At 54.2% G+C, this 24861-nt stretch overlaps 2 protein-coding genes across 3 annotated transcripts; both read right to left on the reverse strand.

The window, feature by feature from the left end:
• Window positions 1-10054: 10054 nt before the first annotated feature.
• Window positions 10055-14796, reverse strand: Lat (linker for activation of T cells). Of its 2 annotated transcripts, XM_048332118.1 has the most exons (11): window positions 14670-14796; window positions 14524-14551; window positions 14379-14413; window positions 14066-14135; window positions 13865-13929; window positions 13741-13770; window positions 13590-13656; window positions 13415-13509; window positions 10712-10774; window positions 10540-10602; window positions 10374-10447 (listed from the first exon to the last, which is right to left on the reverse strand). In XM_048332118.1, exons 1-11 carry the CDS (start codon window positions 14770-14772, stop codon window positions 10374-10376), a joined length of 693 nt encoding a protein of 230 aa, XP_048188075.1. In that variant the 5' UTR covers window positions 14773-14796. The 2 variants fall into 2 exon arrangements, with proteins under 2 accessions (XP_048188074.1, XP_048188075.1); XM_048332117.1 differs by having other exon boundaries at window positions 10055-10602.
• Window positions 14797-15444: 648 nt separating this feature from the next.
• Window positions 15445-24020, reverse strand: Spns1 (sphingolipid transporter 1 (putative)). The gene is made up of 12 exons (XM_048332114.1): window positions 23419-24020; window positions 23253-23318; window positions 20456-20592; window positions 19181-19332; window positions 19017-19083; window positions 18219-18364; window positions 17826-17981; window positions 17375-17564; window positions 16770-16835; window positions 16433-16531; window positions 16033-16204; window positions 15445-15785 (listed from the first exon to the last, which is right to left on the reverse strand). Exons 1-12 carry the CDS (start codon window positions 23657-23659, stop codon window positions 15691-15693), a joined length of 1587 nt encoding a protein of 528 aa, XP_048188071.1. The 5' UTR covers window positions 23660-24020; the 3' UTR covers window positions 15445-15690.
• Window positions 24021-24861: the final 841 nt, after the last annotated feature.

A 24861-nucleotide genomic window follows, 5' to 3' on the forward strand; every position in this document is an offset into this window, starting at 1 on the left:
TTGTACAACTCGCCCTGGGGGCTCATCCTCTGGGAGCTCTCTGGGGTTACCTTTGGAGCCCTCATTGCTCTCCCAAATATGAGTCCCAAGTGTGCCCTTCACTTGCTGTGACCATATAGGCAAGTGATTGATCCTGTCTGAGCCTCAGTTTACTCATCTCCAAAATGGGACCAATGAGCTCTCAAAAAATTATGGAAAGTGGGCTGGGAATATGGCCTAGTGGCAAGAGAGCTTGCCTCCTACACATGAAGCTCTAGGTTCGATTCCCCAGCACCGCATATATGGAAAACGGCCAGAAGGGGCGCTGTGGCTCAGGTGGCAGAGTGCTAGCCTTGAGCAGGAAGAAGCCAGGGACAGTGCTCAGGCCCTGAGTCCAAGGCCCAGGACTGGCAAAAAAAAAAAAAAAAAAAAAAAATGGAAAGGATAGAATCTGGGCACTCCTGTAATCTTAGCTGGACTTCCTTCTATAATCCTAGTTACTCAGGAGGCTGGAGATCGTGGTTCAAAGACAGCCTGGGAAGGAAAGTCTGTGAGACCCTTATCTCCAATTAACTACCAAAAAGCAGGACGTGGAGCTGTGGCTCAAGTGGTAGAGCACCAGCCTTGAGCAAAAGGGATAAGGACAGCACCCAGGCCCTGAATTAAAGCCCCAAGATTGGCACAAGAAGAAAGAAGGAAAGAAAGCACCTATCACACTGGGTGCTAATTTTGTCTGTCTATCCTTGGGACCCAACACTTCTGTCTTGATTTCCGCGCAGCTCCCAGAGCCTGGCACAGGCCCACCCCAGAGGTCATCTTAGCACACGTCTTGTTTGTGGAATCAAAGTGCAGTGTCTGCCTGCCAATGCCTTGAACAACAGCTGAACAGGGAAACCACGGGGATCAATAGATGGGGGGTTGGGAGGATGCTGTGGCTCAACCAGGCACTGCCTGATGATAACCATGGCAACGGGATCTGGTCCCCACTCAGTGATCAGGCTGGGTTGGTCTTCCTCTGGATTGGATGAGTGGCCTTGGGAAAGTCATTTAACCTCTGCAGCTCAGGGCCCCACTGGCCACTGGGGAAAACACAAGGGCCAGTTGGTGAACTCACCACCTTGACACCAGGAAGGACCTGGTCATCCTGGATGGGTTTGGTTACTTCAGAAGTGGCTGTGGCTGGGTGCTGGTGACTCACACTGGTAATCCTAGCTACTCAGGAGACTGAGATCTGGGGATTGTGGTTCAAAGCTAGCCAGGGCAGGAAAGTCTGTGAGACTTTCATCTCCAATAAAACTGGAAGTGGTGCTGTGGCTCAAAGTGGTAGAGAGCTAGCTCAGGGACAGTGCCCAGACCCTGAGTTCATCAAGCCCCAGGCAAAAAAACAAAACAAAAAAAAAAAACAAAAAAAATAGTGATTTTACTGGTATGTGGAAGATCCAGAGACACACTTGTGTGTGTGTGTGTGTGTGTGTGTGTGTGTGTGTCTGTGTGTCTGTGTGTCTGTGCACATGCTGCTACTGGAGCTTGAACTCAAGGACTGGGTACTGTCCCTGAGCTTTTTTGTTCAAGGTCAGAAGGCTGGTACTCTACCACTTGAATCACACCTCCACTTCAGGCTTCTTGGTGGATAAACGGAGATAAGAGTCTCATGGAGGGGCTGGGAATATAGCCTAATGGCAAGAGTGCTTGCCTCGTATACATGAAGCCCTAGGTTCAATTCCCCAGCACCACATATACAGAAAATGGCCAGGAGTGGCGCTGTGGCTCAAGTGGCAGAGTGCTAGCCTTGAGCAAAAAGAAGCCAGGGACAGTGCTCAGGCCCTGAGTCCAAGGCCCAGGACTAGCAAAAAAAAAAAAAGAGAGAGAGAGAGAGAGAAAGAGTCTCATGGACTTTTCTGCTTGATCTGATTTTGAAGTGCAGTCCTCAGAGCAAAATGACCAGAAAGGGCTAGAGGACCAGGCCAGAACAACAGCAAGTGGGAAGGCCCACAGGCAGAAAGGAACATGGTATATTTGAGCTGGTAGGAGCTGGAAGGATGGATGGTGGATGGATGGTGGATGGATAAAATGGATGAATGGATGGATGAATGGATAAGTGGATGGATGGACGGATGAGTGACTCATGAGAGCAGGGTAGGCAGCTGATGGTAATACAGCCAGAAGCTCCATCAAGTTCATGACTTGGATAGAAAGCAACTTGTCACCCAGCAAAGAGGAGGCTGAGGCAAAAGGAGCCACATTCAAGGCCAACATGGACTACTTAGTGAGATTTTGCCTAAAAAACAAAGGAGCGGTGGGAGGTCGAGGACATGGCTCAAAAGTGACAGAATGCCTGTGAAGCAAGCACAAAGCCTTGAATTCAAACCCCAGTACCATTCAAAAAGAAAAAGAAAAACCAACACTTGATCTGCTTTCTGTTCTTCCATGATCCTCTATGCCCTGCCACCCTTCTCAGATCTCTTTGGTGTCCAGTACTTGGCATCCATTGGTTTCTGCAGCTTGCACCAGGAGTGCTAGGGAGCAGGAGAGACTTCCATCACCCACAGACTCATTCATGTCCAACCACATCCCAGCTGGGCTCCTGACTGGCCGTGTGGCTTTGGGTCAGACATTGTGGGCTCTGCTGGGTGGGACTAAGGTGTAGCAGAGCCAGAAAAGGACTCCAGGTTACCTAACCTTCAGTCCTGAGTGGTACAGTATCTGTTTAATATGCCTATAGCCCTGTTTAGTCCTCAGCACTTAACTTGTCCACCTGTCCATCTGTCCATCTACCTACTCACTCATCCATCCATCCACCCATCCATCTACTCATCCACCAATCCAACCATTCATCCACCCATACTCACTCACCCATTCATCCATCCATCTACCCACCCATCCATCCATCCACCCACCCATCCACCTATCCATCCATCCACTAACCCATCCACCTACACACCCTTCCAGCTATCTATTCATTAACCCCATCTAGCCATCTAGCCATCCACTCATCCTTCCATCCATCTACTCATCTACCCTCCATCCACCCACCTATCTACCTGTCTATCCATCCATCCACCCACCCACCCATCCTTCCATCCACTCATTCATCCTTCCATTCGTCCATCCATATCCTCAATAATGGTTATTCTAACTGTATCTGCCTATACTCAATTCTCTTGTTTTTTTTAATGACTTCCTTTTTAAATTTAAACTCACTTAAAAGACAGCACCTGTCACAGCCTTAAATGAAAAAACCAATGTTACTCGCCCTAAATGTAAAGAAAAAAAAACCCTCTGAAACACAAAGCAAAATTACAGCAAATTCTTCAATTGCTCAGGCAGAACAGGTACCCTTGTCCTCCCATGGGTAGAAAGGGAGATTAGTGAGTGGTTGGGGATGAGATAGGAGGACACTAAAGAACCATAATCAGAGCTGAGAAGTAACCAGCTTTTTCTCCTCTGTGTGTTTAAGAATTTATACAGCCAGGCCCTGGTGGTTCACATCTATAATCCAGCTGTTCATGAGGCTGAGATCTGAGGATCACAGGTCATAGCCAGCCTGGGTAGGAAAGTCTGTGTGACTCTTATCTCCAATTAGCCACCAAAAAGCTGGAAGTGGTGCTGTGGCTTAAATAGTAGAGCGCCATCCTTGAGTGAAAAAGCTAAGGGACAGCACCTTGGCCTTGAGTTCAAGCCCCAAGAGAGGCACCAAAAATCAATGATAGAGAGATAGATAGATAGATAGATAACAAAAATATATAAAATGGACATGCAAGCCCAGTGTATTGGCACCTACTTGCCCCAGCAGTCGGGAGACCGAGCCCAAGAGGATCTCAATTTCGAGGCCAGCCTTGGCTTACATAACTAGAAGTTGTCTAAGAAAAATAATCACATAACTAAATATACAATAAGGAAGGTAAGATAAAATAGTGCAATGAAATAGACATGACACAGCCAGCCCCGCCTGTGGGAGTAACCAGAGTGCTGTCATGTCAGGCATTCATGGTTGTATGACCCTGGGCGGGTCACCCCACCTCCCTGTGCCACCCCTGGGGTTGCAGTGAACCCCAGGGCTGATGGTGTCAGAGAAAGTGTGAGTGAGTGAGTGTCCGTTAGCCTGCCACGGTCGGCATGGGGGGCCAGGCCTGCTGCGGTGCCCCTCCCTCACCCACTCAGGCCCACCGCTGATCTCCGGTCACAGCCCCAGGGGCAGGTGGCAGGTGGCAGAGCCTGCAGCAGGGACGCTGGTGCCCTGCCCCTCCCCCGTCCCAGCCCCAGCACATATCTCTAGGCAGAGGCCCCAGCTGAGCCTCCCAGTATCTCTCTGATCCCCCAAATTTCCGGTTCCCCCAAGACAACTCAGGATGTGGGGAGGGAGGGGCAGGGAGAGGAAGAGGGAGACTGAGCAAGAGAAAGATCACCGAGACCGAGAGGCAGGGACAGATGGGACAGCGTGAGACACAGAGACAGGGGACAGACAAAAGAAGAGAGAGGCCAGGGATGGAAGCAGGAGACAAGGCCATGCCATGACAGGCAGAGGCAAGGGGAACACAGGCTCCGAGGGGAAACGCAGGCTCCGAGGGGAAATGCTGCCTCTGAGGAGGCAGAAAGAAAACCAAAAAGGAGAAGGCCCCGGGTTTCGGGGTATAGGGTGCAGCGCCAGGTGGGTGCTGATGAGAGGCAGTGGAACCCCTCCAGACCCAAGGACAGGAGGACAGGAGGCACACAGAAAGGATAGAAGGCCCAGGGGAGCCCAGAGGCCCCGTGTCCCCTCGTGCTTCAGCTCCCGGGGACCCACCCAGCCTCTGTGACCTCCTCCACATTGGGCTCACATAGGCCTGTGTCCCCATGAGAGTTTCCAGGAGGGACAGGCTTTGAGGGGTCTCTGCTGCCCTTGATCGGGGACAGAGATGGAGAGAAAGGCCTGAGAGAGCATGGTAGGGAAAGGCTGGGCTGGACCTGAACCCCTCACAACGGGAGAGCTGAGCCAAGCACTGGCTGGTGGCTCACACCTGTAATCCCTGCTACTCAAGAGGCTGAGATCTGAGGGTGGTGGTCCAAAGTCTGCCCAGGCAGGAAAACCCATGAGACTGGATCTCCAATGGACAACCAAAAACCTGAAAGTGGAGCTGTGGCTCAAGTGGCAGAGCACTAGCCTTGAGTTTAAAAAAAGCTAAGGAACAGCACCCAGGGCCTGAGTTCAAACCCTAATACTGCCACATACAAAAGAAAGAGAAGGAGAGAGAGAGAAAAAAAGGAAGGAAGGAAGGTGGCCTGCCCTGTCCAGGTCTGGCTATCTATTCTGAGCGTCAACAAGAACCTACACAAGGATCCCAACAGAGGCAGAATGTGTGTAAAGTGTGTGGCCCTGTGCCTGGCATATGGTAGGCACCTGGAGATGGGGGCCCTGGGTGATAAAGTTGATGCTCCCACAGCATCCTGTCTCTGAGTCAAGACTCTTTCATTTGCAAACAACAGAAACCTAGCTGAAACTGAGCTATGCCAAATAAGGGTGTTTGTTAACCCCAGGATGGTTTCAGGAATGGGTGGATCCAGGACCTCAGTCTGTGCCTTGTAGAGACCTGCCTCCTACCCCTCTTAACATTGCTCCGTCCCTGTGACCTTATCTCATGACTACCCCCCTCATGGTCGCCCCTACAGCTGCGGGCCTATTGAGGGGTCCCAGCGAAAAAAGACAATCCTGAGGGATACAGGTATCTCACTACCCAATTTTCTTAAGAGTTGGGAATAGAATATAGAACATGGGTGGGTCTACCTGCTCAAGGCCCAGTGCTCAAGGCTCCTGGCCAGCGATTGGCTCAGGGAAATCCCAAGCTCATCCAATCAGAGTACCTCAGGGCTTTTGCTGAGGATGCTGTGACATTTCGTCTTACTTCTTCCTCTGTGGGAATCTAGCAGGAAGTAAGTCCTAGAACTTCCAGAACCATCACAGGGTGAGGCTAAGACGGTGCTCCAGGAGATGAAGCTGGTTTGGGACTAACGTATGTGGTGGAGGGACAGGTCACCTGCTGTAGATAGAACTGGGTTGAGCTGTGACGTGGGAAAACGGAGGAAGGTGTTCACCCAGGGGGGCAGGGAGTCTGGAAGTTTTTCACATTGACTCCTTCAGGGACTCATTACCAGTGGCCTGGTTGATGGGGAATGGGTGACAAGAATATTAGCTATGCTATCATTTAGGAATGTTTTTGCTGTAAGTTACAGAAAATCTGGCTCAAATAAGGCCTGTAGCTTGTCTGGCCCATGAATCCAGGATGTGTTTTCTCTTGTCCATTGGCACAGCTAACTGCCATGGAGCCTGTGTTGTCAGGCAGGAAGTCAGTGGGGCTCCAGGCCTCTGTTTCCGGGTCTTGTCAACCTCAGCGGACAAAGAGCATCTTTCTCCCAAAGTGTAAAGGAGGGATCTGATTGGTCAGACCTGGGTCACATGCCCATTTCAGAAGTCAATCCCACCAAAGCCACCTAACAGGAGTGTATGTGGTGTCACTGGAAGGAGAAGGGAAGAATGTGGGAAGGCAAGAGCAAAAACTATCCTCTCTAGATGTCCTTAGGTGGTCTAAGAAATAGTAATGTGCTTTTGTTTTGTTTTGTTTTCCAGTCCTGGGGCTTGAACTCAGGGCCTGAGCACTGTCCTTGGCCTCTTTTTTTGCTCAAAGCTAGCACTCTACCACTTGAGCCACAGCACCACTTCTGGCCTTTTCTATATATGTGCTGCTGAGGAATCGAACCCAAGGCTTCATGTATTTGAGGCGAGCACTCTACCACTAGGCCATATTCCCAGCCCAGTAACGTGTTTTTTATTTATTTTTTTCTTTTATTTATTTATTTATTTTTGGCCAGTCCTGGGCTTGGACTCAGGGCCTGAGCGCTGTCCCTGGCTTCTTTTTGCTCAAGGCTAGCACTCCGCCACTTGAGCCACAGCGACACTTCTGGCCGTTTTCTGTATATGTGGTGCTGGGGAATTGAACCCAGGGCCTCATGTATACGAGGCAAGCACTCTTGCCACTAGGCCATATCCCCAGCCCCAGTAATGTGTTTTTTAAAGATTCTGGCATCAAATAAATTTGGGAAATAGAAAAGAGAGACAAAGATGTGATAAAGGACGAGGTTTCTTGGAGCTGTCACCTTATGAATACAAATTGTTAGTTTATAAATATGTATTTTGAATCTGCAAGGGCTGTTAAAAAACAACAACAACAACTATATTGCCGGGCCCTCACACCTATGATCCTAGCTACTCAAGAGGCTGAGAGCTGAGGATCATGGTTTGAAGCCAGCCCAGGCAGGCAGGAAAGTCATGAGACTCCAATAAACTACTCAGAAAAAGCCGAAAGTGGCACTGTGGTTCAAGTGGTAGAGTGCTAGCCTTGAGCAAAAGAAGCTCAGAGACAGAGCCCTGAGTTCAAGCCCTAAGACTGGCAAAAAAAAAAAAAAGAAAAGAAAAGAAGAGAAAAGAAAAAGGGCTGTAATTCCCATTCATTTCTAACTGCTAAAGCTTTCGCTTTTCTTTTTTTCCCTTTCTCTTGGGGTGTGTGTGTGTGTGTGTGTGTGTGTGTGTGTGTGTGTCCTAGGACTTTGAACTCTGGACCTGGGTGATGTCCCTGAGCTTTTTCACTCAAGGCTTGCAATCTACCACTTGACCCACCGCTCCACTTCCAGCTTTTTGCTGGTTATTCAGAGGTAAGTGTCTCACAAACATGTTTTTTCCAGGCTGGCTTTGTACCACGACCTTCAGATTTCAGCCTTCTGAGCAGCTAGGATTACAGGCGTGTGCCACCACAGTCAGCTTCCAAAACCTTTTGAGGTTGACAAGTGGAAAATTCCATATCTGGCCTCCTCAAAATCCAGGTGCACTAAATATATCCCTTCGAATTTCCCTCAAGCTGTGTCTAAGGTGTATACAAAACAAGAGAATGTTATGTTTAGATTGATACCATACCCCCAACATACCTCATTTTATATATACACGCAAATATGCAAATATCCCAACAAGCTGAGCGCCTGTGGCTCACACCTGTCATCCTAGCAACTCAGGAGGCTGAGATCTGAGGGTTGCAGTTCAAAGCCAACCTGGGCAGGAATGTCTGTGAGGCTCTTATCTCCAGTTAAACACTAGAAAACCGGAAGTGGCTCAAAGTGGTAGAGCGCTAGCCTTGAGTGAAAAAGCTGAGGGACAGTGCCCAGGCCCTGAGTTCAAGCCCCAGGACTAACAAAAAAAAAAAAAATCAAACCAATGTGAAATTCAAAACAGCTGTCGTCTAGGCTGCGAGCAACTTCAGCTTCAGTAGATGTTGCTAGGTTGTTCTCCGAGTGCATTTCATCAGGAAATGTTTCTGCCTCCCTCAACCAGGCACCAAAGTGCCTCCACCTACTTCTGCTCCACCCCACCCCCGCCACCTGGGAAAGGATATAAATCCACCTGGTCATTACCCAGAATTCCTAGACACTCCTTCCTTCCTGCCTGCCTGCCTGTCTGATGAGCTTCTGTCCACCAGGGCAGTGGCATTCTGCACTCATCTAGAACAAGCAGGTCAGCGGGCGGTGTGGCAGGGACCCTGACGAACACAGGTCTGATCAGATTTTACCTCTTTAGCTGGGTGCTTTGGGCAGATTAATTGACTTCCCTGAGCCAACATCCTCTTCTTGGAAATGATTCAATGAGGGCGGAAATGCACTTGGCCCCTGAGTTCATATGACAGACACCCCAAAGTCAAGCCAGTTGCAGACAAACTGTAATTTATTGGCCCACATCACCAGGAAGCCAAGGGCATGGGAATTGTCTCATTTGACCCAGGAAGCTGGCCCTGTGCGTCTCTGGCCCCCCCTCACCCCCCCCCCAGCTTCATTTGCTCCTCAGATCTGGGGAGCCCATGGCCACGTCCTTCCATGTTGTTAGTGACAGTCACCGCAGGCTTCTGCACCCAATCCCGGGGGGGTTCTACTGTCCAGGTGGCCCCGTGTGGGGCCCGGCTGTGGGCCACAGCCTCTAGACCCCTTGCAAATAAAACCTGGGCACCTCCAGGATGCAGGGAGATGGAGCCAGGTCCGGAAACACAGGACCCACGGGGCCCCAGTGGCCCAGGCACAGCTCATGGAACGCGGGGTACCAGAACCACATGGGCGCTCCAATCCCAGCCTGGCCACTGTGTCCAAGCAGCAGGCATGGTCCCACTATCCACCCAGTGGTGCTGCTACCTGGCTGCCCCAGCCTTTCATTGATTCCTTTGGTGGGTCTGGGACTCTGGTGCTCAGCATCCTGAGAGGTAGGGTGTTACTACCCCACCCAACTGTCTTAGACCATCTTCAGTTGGTCTGAGAGCCACAAAAGCAGGAACGGGGAGCCCTCTGTGGCCACCAGGGCCAGCCCCGCACCCCAAGGACAGAGACCCCAATGGGTGGGTACAGCCTTGCTCATCTACCACATGCATCCCCATCCAAAGTCCCCCCAACCCCCACCTACTTTGCCACCATCCCAATGAGCCACGGCGCTTTGTGGGCCCCATGGGGAAAGGTGTCCTGAACCCCACTAGTGACAGTGAGGCTCAGAGGTCTCCCTCAGAGGCCACAGGGAGCCAGGTGCTGGCAGCTCATGCCCAGGAGGCTGAGATCTGAGGACCATGGTTTAAAGCCAGTCCAGGCAGGAAAGTCCTTGAGAGTCTTATGTCCAACAAATCAGCAAACCAGAGGTGGAGCTGTGGCTCAAGCGGGAGAGCGTCAGCCATGAGCCAAAAAGCCAAGTGACAGCGTGAAGCCCTGAGTTCAAGCCCCAGTGCCAAAGAGAAATCCACGGTGTCCCTGGGTTTCTGGGTCAGGCCAGGGCTATCAGGAGTTCTGAGGGAGGATACAGGCCCACAGAAACACAATATACATACTCACACACATAGAAATCACATCCATGTGCATATACACACACCCTCACACAGTACACACTTCTCCCACACTCCTATCCACACACACACACACACACACACACGTGCACACACGCGTGGGCCCTGGAGTGGAGCCCCCCCTCCCCCACCTTCAGCTCCTGGGGCATCACAGCCAAGAGGACTCAGACCTCAAGGTCCTTTATTCCATGACACAGAGGGGGCGGGGGCGGGAGCTTCCTTCTCCGGCAGTGTCAGAAGGGGCATTATGTTGGGGACAGACTGAACCTCGAAGAAGTAACAATAAGTTAGGGGTTCTCAGGCTGCCTGCTCAGCCCTCTGCAGAGCTGTTTTTGGGATGTCTCAGCTTCAATGACCTCAATGGTGGGGTCAGGAGGCCAGGGGACCAGAGGGCCCCCAGAACCATGGAGCTCAGGCCTAGGTATTGGGGGTGGTCAGGAGAGAAGTCCTCAGGGAGGGCCCGAGCTGGCAGTCAGGCCACGCACCGGGCCCTGGGTTCAGTTCCTACACGTTTTCATAATCCGGAGCCTCTCCTTCTTCTTCCTCTTCTTCCTCCACCTCCGGGGGGCTCAGGGCAGCTGTGAGGGGAGCAGGGCAGGGAAGGTGGGTGTACAGCCTGCTGGACACCTGCCCGAGGGCAGCAGCACCCCACTTCTGCCCCCACACATACCAGGCTCCATCCTGGGCTCTGGCGGCAGATCCTCACCTACGTTCACGTACTCCCGGCTGCCGTCTGCGGGGACAGCTCAGAAGGAGGAAGGCCTTGTGGCCTGGGGTAGGCAGGGTTCCCGAGAGAGGGGAAAGGGCTGGAGGGGGGCGGGCAGGAGTCAGGGGTCACTCACCCAGGGATGCGTCCGCGCTCTCCCCGCTCTCAGGGACGTTCACGTAGTCCTCCCCAGACTCCACTGTACAGAAGCCATCAGAACTGTGTCTACCATCCCTCCAGACCTGTGGCCGCCACTCCCAGAGGCCCCAGCTAATCCCACAGGGTACAGAGAGAAGATTCTAGCAAGTGAGGACAGTGGCCTGGACAATGATGGGTGGGGGCAGAGGACCCCTGGGACCAGCACCATTAGAAAGAACAAGACAAGCCAGGTGCCAGTGGCTCATGCCTGTCATCCTAGCTGCTCAGGAGGCTGAGATCTGAGGATCGCAGTTCAAAGCCAGCCCAGGCAAGAAAGTCCGTCAGACTCCTATCTCCAATAACTTCCAGAAAAAGAAGGAAGTGGGGCTGTGGCTCAAAGTGTTAGAGTACTAGGCTTGAGTGAAAAAGCTCAGGGACAGCGCCCAGGCTCTGAGTTCAAGTCCCAGAACCAACCAAAACAAACAACAACAAAAAACACAAAGAAGGAACAGGACAAGACAGCCACAGCACAGGAAGGCCCCAGGGGTGTGGGGCCACTCAGAGTGGGGGACCTCAGCATCATACATGGCCCCAGTGATTAGCCATTTTCCCCAGTGCCGCTACCTCCAGGGGCTGGCTGCCTTCAGGATGTTTGGTTCTTCCATGAGGAACTGTGTGGACAAGGCAGGCTTGGGAATCAGAAAGCCCTGTTCAAATCCACCCCAAGGAACTGTGCAGCCTCAAACAAGTTACCTAGCATCTCTGTGCCTCAGTTTCCTCGTCTATAAATCCGTAAGAGAAGCCATCTCACAGGGATTTGCCAGGATTAAGCAGTGAATAGTTAAATAGGGCCCGCAGCACAGTCAAGGCCACCAAATGTCTATGATACGAATCAATCCTGAGCCAGCATAGTGGCACAGTCATGTAGTTCCAGCCACTCCGGAGCATGAAGTAGGGCTCACTTGAGCCCTGGAGTTCCAGGCCAGGCTGGGCAACATAGCAAAAATGTCTCCAACTCATGAGGCTGAGATCTGAGGGTTGTGGTTCAAAGCCAGCCAGGGCAGAAAAGTCCCTGTGAGACTCTTATCTCCAAAAAACTACTAAAAAAAATCCTGTGGGCTCAAGTGGCAGAGCACTAAGACTTGAGCACAAAGAGACTCAGAGACAGCACCCAGAACCTGAGTTCAAGCCCTAGGACTGGCAAAAAAAAAGTCTCCAAATAAATACATAAGTTAAAACAACTAACTTCACTATGGTGGAGACTAGAGCACCTGGGAGCTTTGAGCTTTATTGAACATTATATATACCATCTAATAGGCCCACAACTAATGGTAGCTCTTTTCCAAACCCAGTCTACCACAGGGACTCATTAAACCGCAGCAATAGCCTAGCAGACATACCCAGTAAACAATGAGCAAATAAAGAAGTGAGTGAGTGAATGGATGGATGAAAAGAACCACCTGGGTAGAATGTCTGACATGCAGGAGAGAGGTGGCCAATGGGAAATCTGTATGACAAATGGGACCAGGGAGTGGGAGGCAAAAGGCAGGGAGATTGGAGGCTAAGCGTTCTTAATCCAAATGCCCCCAATCTACACTGTTTCCACAATCCAAACCCTTCAGAGTGTCTAATGAGAGGCCACACGTTAAAAAAAAAAAATCCAGGCTGAGAGTATGGCCTAGTGGTAGAGCGCTTGCCTCGTATACATGAAGCCCTGGGTTCGATTCCTCAGCACCACATATATAGAAAAAGTAGGAAGTGGCACTGTGGCTCAAGTGGTAGAGTGCTAGCCTTAAGCAAAAAGAAGCCAGGGACAGGGCTCAGGCCCTGAGTTCAAGCCCCACAACTGGCAAAAAAAAAAAAAAATCCATGCTGAAAGTTAGTTTCATGCACAGACTTAAAACACCGTAGATTATCCATCCTCAGGCTATGTGTATCAGATGTACATAAACCATAAATGAATTTTATGTTGAGATCCAGGTCTTTTCCCTCAAGGTATCTCATTATGCATATACAAATATCCCCAAATCCCAAACATTCTGGTCCGGGGTGTTTCACGAAAGAGATGCCCAAGGAGTAAACATAAATGAAGGCTCCCAGGTCCTGAGGAAAGCTCAGGAGATAAGACTAAGCCAGCGAGAAAAGCAGGTCAAAGGGAAAGTCAGGCCAGAAAGGAAACAGTGAAAAGCTTCCAGAAGCCAGGCTCCAGTGGCTCACGCCTATAATCCTAGCGACTCAGGAGGCTGCGATCTAAGGATCACAGTTTGAAGCCAGCCTGGGCAGAAAAGTCTGTGAGACTCTCTTCTCCCATTAAGCTACAAACACAATCCAGAAAGCAGAGTTGAGTTTCAAGTCAGGAACAGCAAAAGTCCTGAGTTCAAACCCTAGGATTAGCTTAAAAAAAAAAAAAAAACCGAGATACTGTACGATAAGAACATTCCAAGACCAAAAAAATTTCTGAGTAGGAGACACAAAATCTCAGTCGAAACGTTGAAGAATGAAGTCAAAGATGTCTCCAGGGCAATAGACAAAAGAGAGTAAATGATGTCTGAAAGAGGAGAGAAAAACACAAGAGCAGAGCAGGAAGTTGGACGTATGGAGGAGGAAACGGAAGAGGAGCACTCATTAAATGAGAGGGAAGAAAGGCGGGGCTGCTGGCACGTGGGGGAGGGGAATGGACAGAAATTCCGACCCAACTCACTGGAGAAGGCGCTGTCTCTGAGACCAGGGTTGCTGGGCACAGGGGCCGAGGCAACGGCAGGGCTAGTGGCTGGGGTGCTGTCAGGTAGAACTACCCTGGGAAGAACAACAACAGAGTGTGAGCAAGGATTCTGGGCCTCGGCTCTGTCCCATTGTCCCCCCAACCCATCACTCACAGGTAGCCCTCATTGGGATAATCATCCTCATCTTCCTCTTCCTCCTCCTCATCTTCGCACACTGGCTCTGGGGTAATGACACAGGAGTCAGCATGGCCCAGGACAGGCTCCAGCTCCCTACCCAGCCAAATATTGAGGATCCTGGACGTACCCTGGTTCTCATAGCTGGCCACACTGTTGGCTTCAGAAACACAGCAAGGGGGACACTGTCAGCTCAAACCTGACCTCTCTTCTGCCCAGCCGCAGCCCCCTCAAGCCCTGAACCCCTTCCTTACCACCGTCTGAGTCCTGCTGGGAAGAGGGCAGCTGATGGGACCCCACAAGGGGCTGTGGAGATCTCCTGGGAATCAAAGGTCAGGTATCAGATCTGGGTGGGGCTCTGGCAGGGATTGAGGGGTTCCCACAAGGACAGAGGCCCCCTCCAATCCAAGAAGGCAAGGGGAAGAGTGGCTCTGGAGGAAGAGGGGGGTACTCACGGGATGGGGAGCAGATCTGGTCGGGTCAGGGGCGGGTAGGAGGTCACGGGTGGCCAGTGGGCAGGCGTGTCTGAGGACAGAGGCAAGCTTGAGTGGAAGTCTCCAGGCATCGTGGCGGCTCTCCTCATCAAAGATCCTAAAGACAGCTTTGTCCCCAGAAACCCAGGCCCTGCACAGGCCTGAGGGCTCCCCGCCCCCAGCCCCCAGCCATGTGGCTGTCCCGGGGGTGGGAGCTGGGTGCAGGCACTTGGTGCTCTCACACAGGGAACCCCATCCCCACACGCGAGGTGGGCAGAGGACCCTTGGTACTCACGAGGGGGTTTGATCAGGATGCTCCGTGGGTACAAACTGGCAGGAGAGAGGCAGGTTAGGCACAGGATGGAGCGAGGCCCAGGCCCTCCCATTCACCCCCCCACCCCCGGTCAGCGGGAAATGCACCAAGGGCCAGGCAGACTCACCTGTCTGCAGAATCCATGTTGGTGGACGCTGTGGGAAAAGAGGGCCGGTGACCCTGGAATCCAGACTCCAGGAGGGCCCCAGGGACTGGGGAGAGGCCCATCAATGCCCCCCTACTGGCACCCAGTGTCTACTAGCTCCCCACTACCTGGCAGCTCTCGGCAGCGGGCACACAGTGCGGCCAGCAGTGTGGCCAGCACGGGCAGCAGCAGCAGGCCCAGCGCGAAGGGCGTCAGGCCGCTGGTCTCCATCTGCAGGGGACCCTGCGCCAGGCCCGGGGGCTTGGTGGGAAGGCAGGGGCGCCCCCCCCTGGGGCTGGAGGACGGGCTCCCTGGCTGGCCTGAGCAGTGGCTCAGGATGCCCCTGGTCCCAGGCTGGTCAGGCCAGGGCTGGAGCTGGGTCCAGAGCGCTGCCCACCCCTGCCAGTCCCATCCCTGCCCCTCGCGGGAGCCCTCTCCTCCGCGCAGCCCGCCCGCCCATCTGCGGCAGGAAACTGTGGCGAGGCTGGGTGAGGGCAGGAAGTCATCACTTCTCAGCTGGCTGCGCCGCCCCTACCCACCCCCCACCCAGCCGTGGGAAGGGGGTGGCGGGGAGAATGCTCTCAGGAAGGGTCCACAGCTGCAGCAGTGGAGGTCAGCTGGGGTTGGGGGAAGTGCCCAGCCGGGGGCTGCAGGGTCCCGGGATGAGCAGTGCCCACCCCACCTTGCTGGGCCTATCTGCAGGGAGGGGCAAGTTCCAGAGCACAGGCGTGAGTCAGGGTCACAATGAACCAGCTCACTCAGAGAGCGATCCTCTCCTGTCCAGCTGGCCTGGAGGCCAGGGCCTAGCCCACAGGGGCAACCCCGAGACAGGAGACGGGGTGTCCCCCACCGCCCACAGGTTGGAAGTCACAGGCACACTGACAAAGAGAAGCAGGCACTCGATGACTGGCTACAAATTTTATTCCATTACAAATAGCACCGAGCCCCTGGGGCTGTACCGGTGAAGGGGATCCCCTCTTGGCCCCCCATTTCTCCCCTGGGCTGCCTGTGTAGTGTCTGGGAGCCGGACACGAGGACATGGCCAGGCTTCCTCCTGGAGCTGAGCGGGCGGAGAGTTTCAGCCAGGCACCGCGTGGGGCGGCCAGGGGCTGGCAGCGGCGGATGTGCAGGCGGGCAAGTGGCGGACCCTCAGACGAGCACACTGGACACAGGGACACGGGTGGAGCGGCCTCGCTGGGGCACCACGATCCGATCATCTGTGGACCCCGCCTCACGTAGCACACCTGCCGGGAAGGGGTGGAGCCAAGGGCTGGGAGGGCAGAGCGAGCCACAGAGGGTAGGTGGGCACTGGAACAGGTGGGGTGGGTGGGGGGGTGGGGTGGGGTGGCGGAATGGGGGAGGGGAGAACGAGACACCAGAGCTGTGGACACACTGGACAGACAGCCCCAGAGCGGAGTGTGTGGAGGCCCGCCACAGGTCTGGATAGATGGACAGACAGGCAGGCAGGACCGGGACGGGGGCCTAACTGACCCTGCACGTGGAGTTGGGCCCGCCGGCGGTCACCCTCGATGAAGATGGCGGTGCCCAGGAAGGCCGCACCCCCGAGCGCCCCGACGAAGGCGCAGAGCATGAGCGAGAACTGCAGGGCCCTGAACTCAGACAGGAAGGAGGGGGGCCAGCTCCGGCGCAGGCGGTCAGAGATCTGTGCGGACAAGTGACGGCCAGGAGAGAGTGAGAGACACGGGTGGGGACCAGGAATGTGGAGGCCTGGTGCCAGAAGGGAACGGGGTCTGGGGGGGGTGACCAGAGAACATTTTTTCCATCAGCAGAGGAGTTGAGTGAGGAGCACCAGGGACAGAGAATGACACCTAGCCGAGGCTGAACCCCAGCCCCAGTCCCACCTCCCATCCCAGCCAAGAGTGGGGCTCACCAGGCCGATGAGGTAGGGGCTCCCAGCATCCCCCAGCAGGTGGGACAGCACGATCTGGAAGGCCTCGGCCGTGGAGCGGCGAGTAGGAATCACCACATACTGGGGGGAGTGGGGCTCAGTGAGACTCCAGGGGCCAGGGCCAGGGCTGGCTTGCACCCAAATCAGAGTGGCAGCTGAGGTCAGGCTTTGAGGCCCACCAAGACTCCAGGCCCCAAGTCAATGCAGGGCTGGCTCTGAAGAAGAACTAAGGTCCTAATCCTACAAATGACGCCTCCTGACTCCCAGCCTTGACTCCCAGCAGCCTCTGCACTAAGCCTGCCGCTGCCCAGCCACTCACCAGGAGAATGTCTGCCACAATGGCCCAGTTCATGGATAACAGAGTCTCTCCAATGAAGATGAAAATCTGCAAGGCAGGAGGGGGGACTCACACGAGAGCAATCCCGGGAGACTGCCCCAGGCGCGAGGCTCATCCACAATTGCAGGACCCGACTGCAATTCGGAACCAGGCACGCAGCGGGGTACAGGTGGCTCACGCCTGTCATCCCAGCTACTCAGGAGACTGAGATCTGAGGACCACAGTTCAAAGCCAGCCCAGACAGCAAAGTCCGTCCATAAGACTCTTCTCTCCAATTAGCAAGCAAAAAGTCAAAAATGGAAGTGTTGTTCAAGTAGCTGAGGTCCAGCCTTGAGCATAAAAAGCTAAGGGAGAGCACGCAGGCCCTGAGTTCAAGCCTCAGGACTGGCACATGCAAACACACACACACACACACACACACACGCATGCACACGCACTCCCACATGCACACATACATACAGACAACCTACTCAGAAGCAAGCCCTCAGCCTTGAGAGGACTGAACCGCTCAGCTGTCCGACCTCAGTCCTGCCCTTGGCCTGGGTCTCCCCTGGCCTGAGCAGCCTCAGCCCCTGCCGGCTACTCACATAAGTGGCCACGATGCTTCCTCGGGCGCAGGCGAGGGACAGGAAGAGGAAGGGTGCAGAGCCCAGCAGGCCGGCGGCACAGACCAGCGGGTCAGCCCGGGGGTTGATGTGACGGAGGCGGCGGCTGATCTCCACACCCAGGCCCACACCCAGAACCCCGGTCAGGCAGGTGATGAGCCCAAAGATGAGACTAGGAGTGAGTAGGGGGCACAGGAGCTGGTCACTATGCTCACGAGCCCCTCAGCCTGGGCCCCCTGGCCAAGAAAGGAAGACGCCTGCATCCACCCAGAACAGCAGCCATGGCTGTGCTAGCCCTTCAAGAACTTCCCGGACCTGGAAACTGAAGACTCTGAGTAGAAGCAGCAGGTGGGATTTAATCTCTCTGGGCCCAGGTCTCGCTCAAAGCCCATCCTGCCACCCGCAGGCCCCCAGCCCAACCCCTCCTGTGTACCTGTCAGACGAAGAGCAGGAGTCTCCCGGCAGACAGGGTGGGGTCTCCCCCAGCACCACCCGGGCCCGCAGCAGGAAAGCAGGGGCCCAGAGCGCCAGGGAGCCCGTGACAAAGGCCACAGCAGTGAAGCCCAGGGACGACAGGATGAAACTCGGACTGTGGACAGTTGGAAGGAAGTCAGACTCCACGGAGAAACCTATCTTTCCCCATGACTTCTTTAATGGAGTCAGAGCAGTGCATGCAGGTAAAGGCTTGGGCAGACCCCAGGGTCTGGACTTGTAATTCAGGCAGCAGCCACAAGGGAGCAGCAGTGTCCAATTTCCTAGGCTATCAGACCTGGCCTCTCCCGCAGGCGCAGTGCCTGGCCAGAGACTAGGAAAGGATTAAACTCACTTTCTTGCCAGCGCCCTCAGATCTGCCCACCAGGAGGTGGGGCTCAGGGGTGGTGAATCAGAGTGGCGCTCCACAGCTCCCCGAGGCGGCTCCCGGACTACCAGAAACAGCAGCAGAACAGCCACGACTCCCAGACCGGGTGTCACCTGGGAGAAGAGCAAATGTCGGCAGGAAAGGGGCCACACAGCCCCTGGGGGCAGGAGAAAGACCTCAGGCCCAGGACCCCAAACACCTCTGCACACCAGCTCCAAGAAGCTGAAGCTGTGATTGGAAAGTGGAAGTTGTCGCCCTATTTCTGCAAGCCTAACTCGGCTCTTTGGTAACAACACCTCATTTTCTTTCAGAAAACGACTCCCCCACATTTTGCTCAACCCACTGTCTAAATGGGACCTCAGGCTTGGCACCTGAGGTCATGGTAAGCATGTGACCTCCCCTAAGCAGACAGCACCCTGTGACTACTGCCCAAAGAGGCCAAGTTACTCAACCGAAAGTCTATCACTTGGGGCTTTCGTACACTTGGGAACGGAGCCAACACAGAGGTAAACGAGGCTGAGACTGGCCGACGTCCACCAACGGTGTGGAAGCCCTGGATCCAGCATTAACTGAAGCTCATTCCGGGGGTCTTCCACTAGGAAAACCGCCACTGTTCCCCTTTGGGGCTTCTAGTTTTACCCTGGGCTCCAGTCACCTGTGAACAGGAGTTGTGTCTGTGTGCCCTGCCACACAAAAGGGGCTATGATGGTCAGAAAGGTGGGACAGGTGAGGAGCTGGCCTTCACCACACCACCCCCAGACTCACCCTCAGAGCCCAGTGCCAGTCCCCAGCCACATCCTTCACTTTGGAGCCTGCTATGTAACCTAGACCACTGCATGGAGGCAGAGGGGAAAAAGAGGGGAACATCAGGTCAGTCAGGCACTATGCCCCCGCCCTCTGTCGCCCACATGGGCCCAGGGGCCACTCACCTGCCCACTGGGATGGCGAAGTAGAAGACACTGAGCATTCGGCTCCGCTGGTCTGCCACGAAGAGGTCGGCGATCAGAGTAGGCGCAATGGTGGAGTAACTGGCCTCCCCAACCCCCACCAGGCCCCGGGTCAGGAGGAGCAGCCAGAAGCGCTGGGGAAGGAGACACGGGGGGGAGGTGGCACCCCACCCTGGAGCCAGCCTCCCTACCAACCTCGCCAGCTGGTGCCAGAGTGGCAGCCAGAAAGGTGGGTTTGGAATCAAAACAGACCTGGCTGGAATCTTGGCTCCACTACTTACTAGCTGTGACTTTGAGAAAGTAACTTAACCTTTCTGAGCCTCAGTTTCCTCATCTGCAAAAGGGGAATAACAACAACTTGTTCACAAAGCTACTGGGAGGCCAGCATGGTGATTATTTTAGTAATATATTGTTTATACATATATTATATTTTAGCAATATATTGTTATCCTGCACTCAATTGGAGCAAAATAAACCTTCATTTCTACCTTTCCCACTTCACCCAAGACAGCCTAATAGTGAATAATGATTTCAGGGGTGTGTGTGGGGGGTGTATTTGTCTATTAAAGTCACCTGCAGCTAAGGTTGGGGTGAGATTGCCCAAGAGGACTAAGTAGGGCCTGGGCCCAAGGACAGAGCTGGGGGAATGGTGAAAGCAAATGGAGATTTCAAAGCAGCAAAGAGGCAGCGGAGAGGGGAAGCGGCGGCAGGGGCTTCGCTGAGTTAGAAGAGCATTTTGGGAAGAAACGGGCAGTGCGGTCGGAGGCCCCCAGGACATGGAGCAAGAGCAGGACTAGAAGCATTGAAGCGGGAGCTGCATTGGGCAATCAGGAGGACAATGTTGACTTTGGCAAGAGCAGGTCCGATGGAGCAGCAGGGGCAGAGGTCAAGGCCGCACTTAATGGTGGGGAGAGCTGAGGAAGTGCAGGCCAAGTAGGGGCTGGGCCCCCCGCCAGCACCGGGCTCCAGGGGCTGCTCAGGAAGTCTGACCAGGAAAGGGGGCAGTCCAGGTGGGGTTTTGCATGGCTGAGAAACAGAAGTATTCAGGAATGGAGTGGAAGGAGTCGGGGAGAGAGGGCGATGGACAGAGGAGGTTCTGGAAGAGGATCTGATGGGCATCTAGTTCAGGCAAGGAGAGGGTATAAGGTAGCATAGACCAAGGGAACTGAGGTCCAGTCAGAAATGGCCCCAAGGAGAAGCAGCAAAGATTCACGGGGAAGGGAGTGGGGAGTGGCCAGAAGCCAGCTGGGGCCTCACCTCTCTGGGGATGAAGGATGACCCCAGTGTCACCAGGGACCAGAAGGCAATGCCCCCGCACATGAGATACTTCCGATTGTACCTGTCACCCAGGTAGCCAAACACAGGTGCCAAGACCATGTAACTGGAGATGAACACTGAGGGGAAGCAGAGAGTCACGGCCAGCCCAGGGTCCCCGGCCCCTCCCCCTCCCCAGCTATGGGGGTCAGGATACGGCAATGACGAGAGCACAGAGGTCCCGATGGTCCTCAGAGACTCCACACTGCACCCCCTCACAGCTTCCCACCCAGCCCAGAACAATACCTACCCCAGGGGCCACAACGCCCCTACCTGTACCACTGACCTCATAACCATCCATTTTCCCTTCCTCTCTGCACCCCGATGGCCCAACTGCAAAGGTCAGTAGTGATGTAGGGAGCTGATACTTGCTGTCCTCCCCACTGAGGTTCTCAGAGCTTAGCTCCTTGTGTCCCTGTCTATCATATTAACTCTGTTTTCTTTTACATAACATCTCTATAGAAAGTCATCTCAGGGCTGGCATTGGTGGCTCACACCTGTTATCCTAGCTACTCAGGAGGCTGAGATCTGAGGATTGTGGTTCAAAGCCAGCCTGGGCAGGAAAGTCCATGAGACTCTTATCTCCAATAAACTATTCAGAAAAAGCCAGAAGTGGCACTGTGGCTCAAGTGGCAGAGTGCTAGCCTTGAAAATAGAGAGGCTCAGGGACAGAGCCCAGGCCCTGAGTTCAAGCCCCAAGAATGGCAAAAAAAAAAAAAGTCTCTAAGAGTCTTATCTCCAGTCAACTATCCAAAAGAAGTGGAGGTATGGGGTTGGGAATGTGGCTTAGAGGTAGAGAGCTTGCCTAGCATGCATGAAGCCCTGGGTTCAGTACTACATAAACAGAAAAAGCTGAAAGTGGCACTGTGGCTCAAGTGGTAGAGTGCTAGCCTTGAGCAAAAGAAGCTCAGGTACAGTGCCCAGGCCCTGAGTTCAAGCCCCAGGACTGGTTAAAAAAAAAGAAAGAAAGAAAAGAAATGGAGATATGGCTCAAGTTGTAGAGTACCAGCCTTGAATGAAAAAGCCAAGCAAGAGTAAAAGGGCTCTGGGCTGAAGCCCCAATACTGCCACACACATCTGTGTGCACACGAATACACATTCACAGCCATTTCACTTTAGCTGAGAGGTTTACTGACCCCTCCTGCTCAGGAGAACGTTAACTCCACAAAGCTCATATTGGTCGTGACTGCAATTTCCTAACTCGGCCTAGTCCAAAAGAGGGGCTCCATCAATATGTTTAAATGAAGAAGAGAAAATAAATGGGGTATCTAGAAAGGCGTGTTGCTTCTGTAACTCAAGTCTTTAGAGCTTTGCAACCTTGACCTATGGTCCCATTTCCCTTCCTTCAGAACCCAAAACCTCCAGTTCCTCCTTAGCCTGGAGCACACAACAGACATCGAAAGATGTGGTTTTAAATTCCTCTTCTCCCTCTGTCTGGCTGTGTGGCCCTGGGCAAGTCAACTGTCTCTGAGCCTCAAGTTCTTTATAAAAACAGAAGTAAGCATAATAGGGCTGGGAATATGGCCTAGTGGTAGAGTGCTCGCCTCGTATACATGAAGCTCTGGGTTCGATTCATCAGCACCACATATACAGGTAAAAGCCAGAAGTGGCGCTGTGGCTCAAGTGGTAGAGTGCTAGCCTTGAGCAAAAAGAAGCCAGGGATAGTGCTCAGGCCCTGGGTCTATGCCCCAGGACTGGCAACAAAAACAAAACAAATAAACAGAAATAAGCATAATAACACCTATTCCTCAGTAGAAGGATCAAGACAATGATGTCTTAGCCAGGAGGTACTGGCTGTAATCCTAGCTACTCAGGGGCTGAGATCAGCCCCAGGCAGGCAAGTCCATGAGACTCTCCTCTCCCAACTGACTACCAAAAAGCCAGAAGTTGGGGGGGAGGTGGGGGAAAAATGAGGGAGGAGGTAAAAAGTTGAACAAGAAATGTACTCACTGCCTTACATATGAATCTGTAATCCCTCTGTACCACACTTTGACAATAAAGAAAAACGATTTTAAAAAAAACAACCAGAAGTGGAACTGTAGCTTAAGGGGTAGATCACCAGCCTTGAGCAAAAAAACTAAGAGACAAGGCCTAGGCCCTGAGTTCAAGTTCTAGTATATAGACACACACACACACACACACACACACACACACACACACACACACACACACAGTTTTTCCAAACTCCCATAGTTGTTATCAACACTTTTTCCAGGGCCTGACACATAGCAGGTGCTCAGAAACATTTGAGAAATGAAGGAGAGAAGGAAAGAAAAAGGAGACTTGGCTCTGGCTTTGTCCCCTCCACCACCCCAAAATTCTTAACAAGGAAAGCCTTTTCCCATTTAGATACCCTCTCGGTCCATCATTTAATGTGTGCATGCCATGTGCCAAATACTGCGAGATACTTTATAGGCATGATTTCACGTGGTCCTCACATCATCCCTAACAGGTGATTTGTGTTATTAGCTCCACCTTACAAACTAGGAAAAGGAAGCTTTGGGGGAGATTGAGTGGAGAGCTGAGATTTAAACCTTAGTTTGTGTTTATCATTTCTCTAAACTGAACTTATCTTTAAATTCGACCTGCTGAACTGGACAGCATCAGAGCAAAGTCAGGAACTCTCCTTCTGGGCACTAAACCCTCATTCACAAGGCCCCAGGCAGGCCTGTATGTACGTGGTCTCAATTGAGACCACACATTGGTAAGAGCTACTGTGTGGCCAGGCGCCTCCGCTCACCGGTCTGGATGAGGCCAGAGCTGCTGTCTCCAATGCTGAAAAACTGTTCGATGTCTGGAAGGACGCCTGCAAGGAGTAAATGAGCCTAGTGACCCTGCCCCCTGCTCCCCTGTCCATCCCTCCCTCTCTTCCCGTGTCCCCATCCCTGGCAGAAGTCAGCACCTACCAGCCACGGTGAAGCGGTCCATGTAGTTCAGGAGGTTGATGTAACACAGCACCGCCACTATGAGTGCGGAACGGCCGGGAGACAAGCCCGTGATCCGCTGCAGCCTCTCGCTATCCAGGACCTCGGGTTCCCCGGACTTCGAGTTGCTCATGGATCCTGGCAATCCTGGGGTGCCGGGCACCGGCCCATCGTCCGGATCGTCTGCCTGGCTGAGGAATGGCGCCGTGTCGGAGCCAGCCATGGTCCCGGGTGGGAGCGGGAGGAGCGCCCTCCCGCGCGCCGGTCCCACCGACGATCCCGCCTGCGAGGGAAGGAGGCTGGAGAAAGGAGGATGGGGATGCAGGGATCCCACGCGAGAGAAGGGCGCCCACAAATGGCTAGGAGTTGGCCCCGAGGCACCGAGCACGGCTGGGCAGGTCCCTGGGCCCCGTCATTCCCTCCCGTTCCACCGAGCGGAGGGGACGCGGGGGGTGCCGGCGATGCTGGGGACGGGAGCTGGCCGAGGAGAGTCGGGGATCCCCGCCAGGGAAGGAGCGCTCGGCACCCGCTGTCACTCAGCCCCGGCGACACACCACGGCGGCCGCCATGTTGCCCGAGCGTGGGTCATGTGATACCGGAGTCGCCCGGCGTCGAGCCCCTCGTCACGTGACCCGTGCTGCGCGACGGAAGCCTGGGCGGCGCCCGGGGGGCGAGGAAAGGGGAGGGAGCGGGGGGAGAGAAGCCCTCCGCGTCACGTGACCGACGACCGGGCGCCGCGGTAACCACGGCAACCCCGCGGCGTCTCCCGCGCCGGGCGTCTAGACTAACCGCGGGGTGGGGCGCCCGCCCGGCAGATTTCGGGGGACCAAACCAGATAATGAAAAATACAGTCAGCCGGGGAGGGTGGCTTCGTTCCCGCTCGCTAGACGGTGCACGGACGCCGAGGGGCGCGCGGGGCAGCCCCGAGCCCTCCCCGCGGTCGCGGAAACCCGTGGAGGGAAGCGCCCAGGAGGCCGCAGTTAGCGGTTCCCCCAGCTCAGCCCCGCCCAGTGGCCCCCGGATCCTCCCACCCCTGAGCTCCCGGCCCTGGAGCTATAACGGGCCGCTCCCACTCGCCACCTAGACCCACCTGCTTCCCCTCTACCTTTAGCCCCAGAGCTACGCGAGCCGCCACCTGGATAAGGTGCAGGCGCCATGTTGCCCCCTCTCCCGTGGGAGCCCTGGCCCCACTAATAAGCCTCCTTATAAACCTTCTCCTGTCCAGGACTACCTCCGCACGGTCCTCTGGGGTGGCTGGGACAGATCCTTTCAGCCGAGATCGATCTCAGAATCAAGACCCCAAGCTGGCCCAGGCAGCAACGTCTGTGAGCCACCGAAAAGCCAGGCTTGGAGCTGTGGCTCAAATGGTAAAGTGCCAACCTGGCGGTGGGGGCGGGGGGCGCTTTAAGGAAGGCGCCTGGGCCC

Source organism: Perognathus longimembris, chromosome 23, assembly GCF_023159225.1.
Source record: "Perognathus longimembris pacificus isolate PPM17 chromosome 23, ASM2315922v1, whole genome shotgun sequence".
Classification (NCBI taxonomy): Eukaryota; Metazoa; Chordata; class Mammalia; order Rodentia; family Heteromyidae; genus Perognathus; species Perognathus longimembris.

What these genes read in the sequence shown, in the direction of transcription:
- Lat (XM_048332117.1), bottom strand. Translation starts at nt 14,772, where the DNA reads ATGGAGACCAGCGGCCTGACGCCCTTCGCGCTGGGCCTGCTGCTGCTG. An exon ending in CCGCTGCCGAGAGCTGCCAG is followed by an intron (nt 14,552 to 14,669) that starts GTAGTGGGGAGC and finishes CTTTTCCCACAG; the next exon opens with CGTCCACCAACATGGATTCT. An exon ending in TATCCCAATGAGGGCTACCT is followed by an intron (nt 13,510 to 13,589) that starts GTGAGTGATGGG and finishes TGTTCTTCCCAG; the next exon opens with GGTAGTTCTACCTGACAGCA.
- Spns1 (XM_048332114.1), bottom strand. Translation starts at nt 23,659, where the DNA reads ATGGCTGGCTCCGACACGGCGCCATTCCTCAGCCAGGCAGACGATCCG. An exon ending in TTGTGGCAGACATTCTCCTG is followed by an intron (nt 16,532 to 16,769) that starts GTGAGTGGCTGG and finishes CACTCCCCCCAG; the next exon opens with TATGTGGTGATTCCTACTCG. An exon ending in GGCCCAACTCCACGTGCAGG is followed by an intron (nt 15,786 to 16,032) that starts GTCAGTTAGGCC and finishes CCTTCCCGGCAG; the next exon opens with GTGTGCTACGTGAGGCGGGG.